This window comes from Atta cephalotes, assembly GCF_000143395.1.
Source record: "Atta cephalotes unplaced genomic scaffold scaffold00005, whole genome shotgun sequence".
In the NCBI taxonomy this organism is placed as follows: domain Eukaryota; kingdom Metazoa; phylum Arthropoda; class Insecta; order Hymenoptera; family Formicidae; genus Atta; species Atta cephalotes.
Genome location: NW_012130069.1, coordinates 1,853,698 through 1,865,073, shown reverse-complemented (window position 1 = coordinate 1,865,073; position 11,376 = coordinate 1,853,698). Strand labels below are relative to the sequence as shown.

The window sequence follows — 11,376 nt, the reverse complement described above, 5'->3', positions numbered from 1 at the left end:
TCATAAATTGCAATTGTGCGGCCATCTGGGGAAAGGCACAGTGTCCTTGATATTGCTAATTCCCAAGACGCATTGCAAAAATCTGTCAAAGCCTAATCCAAAACCACCTGTTGGCACATTTCCATATTTACGTAAATCTAAATACCACGAGAGATTCCCTGTGGAAGGCAGCTTCAACTCTAATTTTTCATAATTATCCTCACGCATACTACCTCCTACCAATTCTCCCACATCTGGTACTAATAAGTCCAGTGCTGCTACCTTATAAGAAAAAAAAGATGCAAAATAGATAAAAGTATTATAAGACATTTATTCAGAAAAAATGATTTTTAAAAATTACACATTATTTGTTACTGACTTACCTTAGATACATCATCTATGCACTCTTTCATATAAAATGGCTTAATAACTTTTGGCCAGTTAATAACGAACACTGGCACTCCGTCGTTATGCTCAACTAAAAACAATTCATGCTCTTTCGACAATGCTTCTCCATACTTTATAGGTTGTTGCAATCTATTTGCGTGATTATTTAACACATTGAAAGCATCTTCGTACGTTAAACATACAAATGTTTTGTTCAACCATTGTGGTTCTAGAGCATTGATTGAATGTAAATCTGAGGCTCCTTTTTCTATTATTCGCTCGATAACCTGTTTTACTAAAAGTTCAACTTCCTCCATCAATTCTTCGATCCGTGTAATAAACGCTATCTCCACCTCTAACATATAAAACTCTGATAAATGCAATCTCGATTTTGAATTTTCCGCCCTGAATGTAGGTCCAAAAGTGTACACTTTTGTGAGAGCTCTGAAAAAGTTCTAACAATACATTGCATCCTATAATTTAGCGACGACTGAAAAATAGATATGATAAATACATCATTGACAATGTTCAGCAAAGAATTTAAATCACCTTGCTACTGCCTCCAAATGCAACTGTCCAGAGACAGCGAGGAAGGCAGTGGTGTCAAAATAAATCTCATCTTCTGATTGACCTTCCTTCTTCATATTTTTTAGAATCTCTTTAGATTGTGGTTTGACGAGAAACACCTCACCCGCGCCTTCACAATCGTTGGACGTCAACATCGGTGTGTGTACACTAAGAAACCCCCTATCTCTCAAATGATCAGTGATCATTGTAGTGGCAAGATCGCGTAATCTTAATAAGGTAGAGAAACTTCGCGTTCTCGGTCTCAAATGTAAATACTGTCTGATATACTCCGGATCATATATCTTTCTCGGTGCGAAAGGATACCCGTCCTCAAAGACATTGCACGCGCCGATTACATGTACTTCGGTCGCGCGTAGCTCAGTCTTACCGTTGGGAGCCAGGAACAGCTCTCCTTTCACACTGATGCTACTCCCGTAACGCAAATCGTCAGGTTTAATCATTTTTGGTACAACAACTTGCAACATTTCGCACGTCGATCCATCGGAAATGTCAACAAAGACTGTATCCTTCATCTTTCGCAGTGCACGTACCCATCCCTAAGCATGGAGAGAGATGAATACACATCTGTGAGTATAAACAAGATGAAACCAGTTTCTATTATAAAATTTGCGAGTTGTAGACGCGACAACATAAGCGTCGTCGCGAACCAACATTTATCATTTCAACACGACTCAAGATTTTATTATATTTGGCAAATCAGTGAATGGGATGACCATAAAGAACAGCAATCCCTTTCCTTTTCTATTAATTATGCAATATCATTTGAAATACCGCAGACATGTAAAAGGAACGACCGGGACTCCGTAAGGCACGAAGCGAGAGCTTTCCAGACATCTCTCGGACGTCCCTTGAAGGGTTTTCGTGTTCCGCGATGTGAAAATGAAAAAGTCGCGTAATAGAGCACGTCTAACCTGTACTTTAGCAGGCTTCCCAATTGCCTCTTTCGACGTTGTATCTAAAATTGACGAGCATTTGTGTGCACCACACTTGACGATGTCTGTCTTAAGCGGGTGCAGCCTCCCAATATACCTCGAGAGCATTTCCGAGGACGGCTTCCAACAATTGTATATCCCCGGAAAAAATGCCTACTTGCACAAGAAAGTTCAAAATGGAGTCGTCGTATGTCAGGATTGCGCGCGAGTGGAACGAGCGAGGTGAATAATGCCGCATCTTTATTGCCGCTACATCCCAAGAGAATGAGAACAATGCGTGATTCGACCTATTCTAGATGAGACAAACGACAACCAAATCCGCATTTGTATTATTTAATTTAACATTGATTAATATAATTTAAATTGTTTATTCTTCAATATTATATCTTTAATCAGTCAAGGCCAAAGCCCGATTTCACCATCTCCGATTAGTTTGATGGATTAATTAAATGTCAGCTATGATTGGTCAATTTTACTTAACGATAAATAATATTGGTCGGTTCCAATGGAATAATTAATCGATCAAACTTTCGTGGGACTTTGTCTATGGTAAATACTTCTACATTTACCTCGCAATGCATTAGAGGCTTTATACAATAAGCGAATAAGCCATTAATGATAAATCAGAAGATAGAAATAGACTTAAATAGACCAATCATAGCTGTCGAAGAAAAATAATCGATGATTGGCTAATTTTAATCTTTCTTCTGATTTATTCTTACTTTTATGGCTTATTGTAGAAAGTGTAGAAAGCCTCTAATTAATTCATGTTGTGAAATATCAACTTTAAGATAACAGCTAAAGATGTCAGCTTTAATTTGAGTATAAAAGATCTTGGGACAGCTATTATTTTGGATAGTACTTTTAAAGTAAGCAGAATAATCAAAACGATAAATTTGATTTCTTTATATAGCGATTTCTTTCTCTTTCCCCTTCCTTTTTTATAAATAAATTTTGAATATTTATTAAATATAATAGATATTAAAAATTTATTTTGTTTAGATATTTCTCGAATAAGAAAAAATTACTTCTTACAGTATTAGTTTTACAATAAGGAATATACAATAAATGCTGATGAAAGAATGATAAAATAATATAATTCCGAAAGCATCTAATTTAATGATAAATATCTAAATTATGAGAAGTTATTACAATATTATTCATATGCCATATCTTGAATATAGCGGAATATTGTATATAAGTTTAAATTATTTAGTGTTTTTTAATCTTAAAATCTATTTTAAAATTTAAAAAAATTATAAAATTTCATTTCAGAAATTTATGGACGTAGCTATATTTATGAGAGTTAGGGACAAGCATAGATAAGTTCCATATTTTGAAATTGGGAAAAAATAGACTTCTCTCGTATTCCATTTTATCGCATCTACATCTCAGCTAAATCTAGTTTAGATTTGATAGATTCTGTTTAGTTAAACAAATATAAAACCTAGGGAATCTGTTTATTCCACTAAGTTCAAAACAATCTTTTTTTATTTAAAATACGGAATTTTTTCAATTTTGAATTCATAATAATACAGAATATATAATAATACATACTTTTTTAATTCCAATTTCAGAATAAGAGTCCGTTTAGTCCAATATGACTCAGAATACGAGTCTATTTAATACCAAATTCGGAATATAATAAGTCATTCAATCATTCGTGCTATTAATATAAGTTTCATTAAATTTCCATTTCATTAAATTTCATCGCAAATGAAACGCACAAACCATTTGTATTTTAGAGAAAAAATACGTTTTCATAATGTTTAGGGAATGAATAACTCTAAAGCTTTCATTCAAGTACCAATTTTTACATTATTTGTATCCAATCAATCAAATTCATATTTTTTGAGGATTGTATGTATATCTTCTATATTTATGTATATTGATGTAATATAGATTTGTATAATATAAATTTATTTTTATTATGTCTATCTTGTATACTCTTTTGATCTTGATAAGCAGATAGTAGTAAGGCTCAGTTGCATAATTTACGATCAACTTTTAAGATTCAACATGTTTCTCATCTCTTTTCAATTCTAGAATTGGAAAGGGACAATGAATAAGTTGAATCTCGATTAAGAGTAACCGTGAGTTGTGGAACTGAGCCTTATTAATAATTCGGCCTAAGATTTTTTAGTTTTTAACAGCTTTTACTATCATTATTTATCAGACTTTATTTATTTATTAATCAATATTTTTGTAAACGGAAGCAGTAGTAAATTAATATCTTATCAAAGACAGTACATCTCTACTTTCTTTTGACATTTAAAATAGGTGTAAATAGCATTTTATCACATCGTGATTAACGAAAGCAATCTAATAATAATCTTTTAATGCAATCTAAAAAAATTGTCGATAGTGTCTTCTGCTCTTTCATCTTCAGTTTTGGCAGCTAGACTTTCGAGATCAGAAGTAGCTGCCTCAGTAGTAATTGGATAAGATGCTGCTTCTTCTTGCCCTTCATCGTTATTTATATCGCTAATGGGAAGCTGAAATAACATACAACATATTTAATATTGATCTGTGAGTCACTCATTTAGCTTCGAGAGAAATTTAAGTGAAAAAAAAAAAGGATATACTTTTTGATTTCCTGAAGATTCAGGTCTTGATTGATCGGCTTCCGCTAAGTCTTCGTTATAACCGGATTTAGTGTTAGAAGTAGAAGGAACCGCACTCGCACATTCAACTAGAGATGTTCCCTAAAAATATTAAAAATTATAATTTAAGTAAATAATTTCTCGCGTATTATAATATACTCTGTACCTTTTTGATATTATTATTTACCGTTATTTCCAAATGTTCTATTAATGGTATTTGAGACGAAACTGGAGATGAGGCAGTATCTATATGAGACATCTGAGACATCACAACCATTTTGAGCATAGCCGAATGATCGATCATAGATGCATTTTCCAAAGCAAAATCTGCATCCGAATCTTCGTCGCTAGATTGGTAACTTTCGCTTGGAGTTAAGTCAGGTGCTTCATTCTGCAAAGAATGTTAATTGATAGTTACAGAATTTTCAATATACAAAATGATACATATTGTACATGTTCAAATTATGTACTAACCAATGGATTATTTAATGTTTGCTTGTCTTGTAAAGCGCGTAATGATCTTAACAAATGAGATCGCAATCGGTGGTCCTCGCTAATGGCTTTAATCTCTCTCAAAATAATTATTAAATAATCGGGTCGCCTCTTATTTACTGCGATGAGCGAATTGATTGCCTCTTTCAACTCTGAGCTGTTTATTGTTCATAAAATAAAAAATAAATTTATATAAAAAGTTAATATATGACAACTATATTTGATAAATTTCGAAGAAGATTCAAACCTTAAATTATTAAAAAGATTATCATCGTTCGTTGCAGACGGAAATCGGAAAGAACTATGAGTTTCCTCCCAAAGATTATCAACTTGTTGAGACATTTCGTTTGTTATGATATTACTACGAATAGTAGTGTTTTCTCTGTCGTGTTGTTGTAAATTTGATGGTAATTGTAGATTCAATGAATATTGCGTCTCTGCGCCAGTTAATGGTAGAGATAAATTATCAGATCCTTGCTCTCGATTCCGCTCTTTTCTAAAATCAAAACGTAAATAAAATGTTACATAAAGAGTGCTCCAATTATCAATTTAATCTTCTAATCGTGTTCGGGTCTTTTTAAACCTGAACTTTTTAAGAAATTCTCGTGATAATGATAATATTGTCAATAAAAATATCAATTTTGCGGTATATTATATTAAACTCTAAACACGATTAGAAGGTTAATTAATTTTATATTGCATACATTAATGAACTGTTAACGCTGCTTCCACTAGTATTAGTTGTGTTTGCGGAACACGTTGAATTTGCTACAGCCATTGGAGAATCGGTCATTGTCTTCACATTTCCTGAGAGCAGATTTTGTCGGGAATAACTAGAAGTCGAAAAACATATATGTAATATTAAGACAATATGTAGCATATATATTTTATGCAAAAATTCACAGACCATATCAAAATCAATTACCAATCAAAAAGTTTACAAAACGACTTTAAAATGGAAAAGAATTTTATTTGAAACTGTAGTTAAATGGCAAGAAATTTCTGTGTTAAGACATTCATTGTCATGCATTAACATTAGTCATTGAAAAATTTATATATTGATGATACCTATCCAATCTCATAAAATCCATTTACATACCTATGTATTACCTTCCAATGATTGTTTTCCTTACTTATTTTTGTTCGTATTAACCATCGGATTATGTAATTGAAATTATAATAGAGGCTACATACGTGCTTAATACAATCTTAAACAAGGGTAATGATAAGTAAGAAGTATAAGACAGAAAATGTTGCAAAGGTAGATTGTGATGTTTATTACTAAATGAAACATGATACATTAGATTTACAGAAAAATGAAAAACGAATGCAATCTGATAATTATGAAATATTATGGACAAATATATAAGTATGAAATAAGTACAGAAAAAATACGGAATAATAATTAGAAATTTTCTAATAATATAATTAATACAAACTATTACAATAATAAATAATAATATTATTAATAATATAAAATATAATATTATTAAAATTTTATTAATATTCCGTATTTATGTCTCTATTACAACAATCATGTTGGAAATCAGATTTATTCAGATTTAATCAGATAATAAATACATTTTTTAGAAAAAAAAAAATCTCTGAAATAAAATTATGAAAGAATAAATACGCAATGAAATGTCTTTCTCACAAATCTATCGTTTTATAATGCGCAAATAAATGAAATGAATTTATAAATTAAAACTAACGAGACACATATTCGTCAAATTCAATCTCTTTACCTTCGAAAATTATCCCAGTAGTTGTTTGCTCTATTACCAGGAGGTACTTGATTGTTCAATTGTTGCTGCTGTTGTTGCTGTAAGTTAGAGCTAACTATTGGAGTATGCGATAACGCTGCTGAAGAATTAGGTAGCGACACGAGATTCGGTAAGGATGAACTGGGAGGTAAGGTCGTATCCAACGTGTCACCAAGATTGTGGATGCTACGGCTTAGATTAGAGTGTTCCTCCTGAGTTTCAGCATTGTTGATGCGCTGCGGAGCCTGATTTTGTGATCGCAATTGTAGTTCAGCAATGGCAGCACGCATGGATTGTAATTCACGTTGCTGCGACCACAAAAGTTGACAGCACTGTTGCATTGTTGTACCCATCATTTGCAACTGATGAGCTTGCGAACCCAATAATAATTGCCGATAATACTCAATCGTAGCTACAACGAAAGAAATATGCCATTTTTCTCTTTTTTTTTAATTTTTAAAATATCTTTAAGATTATATTTTACCAGTTTGTCCTTGATTAATAGACGGAGGTGGTATAGGACAGGTCCATAAATTTCCAACAACTCCAGCATTCTCGATAGCAGCGGGTGGACCAATATCCAATAAATTTTCTGATGTAGATACGCCGTCTACACTTTGCTCGTTAGAACCTCCTGCACCTATTAAAAATATGTATAATTGTTTGATCATCATAACGCATAATAACAATATTTACCTGCAGCAGCAGAAGATGGCCAGATATTTGCAGGTGTGCTGGTATGACTAACTTGAGAACCAGAGCTCCTTTGACTATTTTGATCTAATGCTTGAACATCCCGATTCATATTAGAAGGCTGTGTTGGTTCCTGGTATTTGAAAGAGATATATAATTACATATTTTCACAAGAAAGATGACAATTAAAAGACATAATTTATAAACCTTTCTTATAATATCTTCAAATTGATGTCTTTTCGCTTGCTTAGACTGAGTCTCCGCATTAAAACTCTGCTTCTTTTCGTTTACACTTAGAGGTATAAGTGCTGGAGGTGGGCGAGAGAATGGGCAGTTCGAAGAAGCAAGAGCAGTCGTGGATAATGGTTGTTTTAAGCGTTGCAATTTGGCTCGTGTACTTTGTAGCAAGGTTGATTGTTCTTTAAGTTCTGATGTCAGCGTCTAGAATATGAACAAAGAGTACATCATATATAGTACATCATTATACATCCTATAGTACATCATTAAAGTTAAAGTATTATAAGATTGTTGACATTACCCGTATATCTGAGATGTTAGACTCCAAACTTCGATGTTTTGTATGATTGACGTCATTGCTTCGATTTTCAAATGAGATGTTTGTTATATCCTCGGTAATTCCATTCATTGCACTTTCATCGTGCGCATCAATATCTTGCTCGGGTTCGGAAGAAAAGTCAATAGAATCGCGAATTTTCGTACCATTATTTTCCTCCATTAAAGCCTTTACATGTGCAAGTTGTGCTTTCATCGCTTCCAATTCCGCGGTTTTATCCTTTATTGTATTTCTCGAACCTTCTGAACTCTGAACAATTAACATAAATGCGATAAAGACGAATGACAAATATAACTTACACAGAAATCATAAGAAATAGAAGAATAATAAGAAATCTCACAAATAGAGATCTTAATCCGTGTATATACCTAGCGAACGAACACTAAACAAACAGTGAATGCAAAATTTTATGTTGTTAATAAAAGTTGTACAAGTTTAATTGCTACGAACATCGAATCTAATCGAATACTAATACGAATTCGGTACAATCAAGAAAAAAGATAAGCTGCTCACAAACACAAACACAAATGTCCGAACATTCACGGTTGGTATTATTCACTGGATATATACGCGACTTTGACCATGAGTTTTTACCATGAGTAAAGTCATGATAAGCAACGATAAAATCAAAAAAGTATTCAGTAATGATAAAATGTTTTTAAAATATTCACTGTCGTGTCACGCAGAATCATTAATAAATTGAAAAAATTATACGAGTGACAGACATCAATATACCTTTTCCTTTAAACAGTTAGGGGTACAGTTAGTTATAAACATTATAAAAAATAAAAGTGGATATGATATTATACATATACAAAATATTATTATGGAATGAATTTCATATTTGTGCAAAGTGTGTATGTTGTGAATACGTATTGTACGAAAATTAAAACTAACACAACTGCCTCTATCGGACGTCTCTATGGCTTGTAATTCCGCTACAAGGTGATCCATTTGTTTCTTCTTGGTCTGTAGCTGTGCCAGTTTGCCTCTCAATGCCGCCGTTTCCGACTCAAGTTGCTCGACATTAGCAGGACTCGGCAGGGATGCACGGTTGTCTTCCCAGGTAGTAGAATTAGGCGTACTTTGATTCTCTCGTTGCAAAAGCACTTGCTGCGTTTGACGGGCCTTGTTCAATCTTTCTCTGACACACATCTGCATATCCGCTAAACTGGCTTGCTGCTCTTGCAACTGCGCGAGTTTGTTTTGATATTCTTCCATATTTCTTCGTAATTGCATCTCTCTGCTAGCATCGCCGCATTCATCTATGTCTTCTCTTTCGCCATTCTGCATGTGCATAAAATAAGATATTTCATAAAATCAATCTATGTCTCGATAAAACATTAAAGGCTAACCTCGTCAGAGATTCCATTGTTATGATACTGCTCTAATAATTTGGAGAGTTTTGTCTCACTGTCGTGAAGATCGTCCACCATTCTACTTAATTTTTCGCTCTGAGCTTGTGCTCGCTATAAGATATAATATGGATTATTATATAGAAAAATAATTTAAACACAAATTTCTAATAAAATATTTGCTATATTATTGTGATATGAATAATACTCACAGGATCAGAGGATTGATCAAGAGAATCTATCATTGTTGCAGTGACTCTGATATAATCTCTGATCTGATTTAAACGACTTTCTACTTGACTTCTCTCGGGCTTCAAAATAATAAAACATTTATAATTATAAAAAATTATGTAATTACAATCAAACTAAAATTATTAGAAATTAATTAGAAACTATAATTAAAAGTAGAAATATTCAGATACAATGAATATAACAGTACCATCTTATTCACGTTGGAGGGCTTTGTTCCTTGTAATTGTGATGGTGATTGAGTTCTGGGATCAGTAAATGGTATCATTTTTATCCAAGGTGTAAAGTCTTCTATACTGTAGTTACACTGTCTTGTTGAGTTGTGCGATCCTACAACAAGTAAAATTACAAATTATATATGTATATATATATATATATATATATATATATATATATATATATATGACAGAAGAGGTAGAATTACATTAATATATTTACCAATTAATATATTTACGAATTAATATATTTACCAAAGTCAGATAAATCTTGATACGTTGTAAAGTATGAAGAAGGAAGCAAAGAGGAAGCTAATCTCGTGTTGCTGTTTTTTGCTTCTCTTGATATTCTTGAGTCACGGTCGTATTCACTTGCTACTTGCCAATCTAGTTGAAACTAATGTACAAACCTTTTTCAGATAATGTTAAGCTATTGCAAACGTAGAACGGAAATAAGCTTATGGGTGTGCTGGGAGAAATACTCGCAGCTCTACTGCAGATTCACCTCCGTGAATATGTATTCTTAGAGTAAGAAACACCCCACTATTCTGCAATCTATTAATAGAACGAATTCGACACTGCTCAAAGCAGCTTAATAGCGTATATCCGTCAGGGTAGACTTGGGGCGTCTTCTCCCACTAAATATCATTCCACTTGGAATACAACTTATTTATAAAATCATTCCCTCTTTTTTTAATCTCTGTTACAACCATTTTCTCACATCATTACTTTTTCTCTTCAGCAACTAAATACTTTTAATAAGTAATAAAAATTATACAAAATAAAACTCAAATGTTGATCAATGTGGTTAATCAAATTTTCTTTTCTTTAACCAACAAAAATAATACATGAAAAAATGCATGCATAATATATAATATTCTATTGTTTTTTTCTCAGTGTGGATTATATATCAGTATGGATCTCTCTTTTAATCTACTTAAAAAACAAGGAAAGCAGGGCAAAGTCCTGTAGAGAGCAAGATTCCCGGTGGATTTACCAAATTGTTAAAATGCTGCGGGTGGCCATGATAAACCGAACGGTTTTGCTGATTAGCGGCGGACCGCTCCCGATTCCTGTCGCTCCTCCGATTGCTTTTCGGCAGGGTGCCTGTGTTGCGGGGGCCTTCGCCCCCGCCCCCGCCCCCTCCGTTGATACCGGGCGACATCGCCGTTCGCTTCGCACAAGGAGCTCTCTCGAGAGCGTGAGGTTATTGATTACGTAGCTTAACCTCGCAGCTGGATGAAACCTGGTAAAACCGCACGAGAACGGACGTGAGACACTAACGTAATGAGCGGAAGACACGAGCGAGGATTCTGAATGGAGAGGAGCACAGGAAGATTGGAAATGCAGCGAGGACGTGATTCTCCACTTCGATGACGTGAAATCGCGTCCGGTTGGTCTTACGTCAAAATACTTGGCAGGCGGCGCCGAAAGAATCGGGAATGCTATAAATAGAACACGCGTACATCGACGTAACTCGCTATGATGATCGCAAATTTCAATATCGACGCATCGGTCGTATCCCCGACAACGATCGGTGCGTTTG

The 11,376-nt window shown here is 33.7% G+C and overlaps 2 protein-coding genes across 2 annotated transcripts; both read right to left on the bottom strand.

The window, feature by feature from the left end:
* LOC105626274 (probable asparagine--tRNA ligase, mitochondrial) lies at positions 1-1,994 on the bottom strand. The gene is made up of 4 exons (XM_012207578.1): positions 1,866-1,994; positions 916-1,490; positions 363-810; positions 1-261 (listed from the first exon to the last, which is right to left on the bottom strand). Exons 1-4 carry the CDS (start codon positions 1,992-1,994, stop codon positions 1-3), a joined length of 1,413 nt encoding a protein of 470 aa, XP_012062968.1.
* Positions 1,995-4,222: 2,228 nt separating this feature from the next.
* LOC105626273 (putative leucine-rich repeat-containing protein DDB_G0290503) lies at positions 4,223-10,995 on the bottom strand. The gene is made up of 17 exons (XM_012207577.1): positions 10,828-10,995; positions 10,086-10,227; positions 9,806-9,945; positions 9,579-9,677; positions 9,367-9,480; positions 8,909-9,298; positions 7,976-8,260; positions 7,645-7,878; positions 7,441-7,570; positions 7,229-7,378; positions 6,727-7,156; positions 5,686-5,814; positions 5,229-5,477; positions 4,964-5,138; positions 4,677-4,880; positions 4,472-4,591; positions 4,223-4,381 (listed from the first exon to the last, which is right to left on the bottom strand). Exons 1-17 carry the CDS (start codon positions 10,993-10,995, stop codon positions 4,223-4,225), a joined length of 3,318 nt encoding a protein of 1,105 aa, XP_012062967.1.
* Positions 10,996-11,376: the final 381 nt, after the last annotated feature.

Excerpts from the sequence above, each read along its gene's own strand:
- LOC105626274 (XM_012207578.1), bottom strand. The coding sequence starts at position 1,994 with ATGCTCTCGAGGTATATTGGGAGGCTGCACCCGCTTAAGACAGACATC. Across the intron at positions 1,491-1,865 it reads GGAAGCCTGCTAAAGTACAG|GGATGGGTACGTGCACTGCG; the intron begins GTTAGACGTGCT and ends CTCCATGCTTAG. Across the intron at positions 262-362 it reads GCATAGATGATGTATCTAAG|GTAGCAGCACTGGACTTATT; the intron begins GTAAGTCAGTAA and ends TTTTCTTATAAG.
- LOC105626273 (XM_012207577.1), bottom strand. The coding sequence starts at position 10,995 with ATGTCGCCCGGTATCAACGGAGGGGGCGGGGGCGGGGGCGAAGGCCCC. Across the intron at positions 9,481-9,578 it reads TTGATCAATCCTCTGATCCT|CGAGCACAAGCTCAGAGCGA; the intron begins GTGAGTATTATT and ends TATATCTTATAG. Across the intron at positions 4,592-4,676 it reads TAGAACATTTGGAAATAACG|GGAACATCTCTAGTTGAATG; the intron begins GTAAATAATAAT and ends TAATATTTTTAG.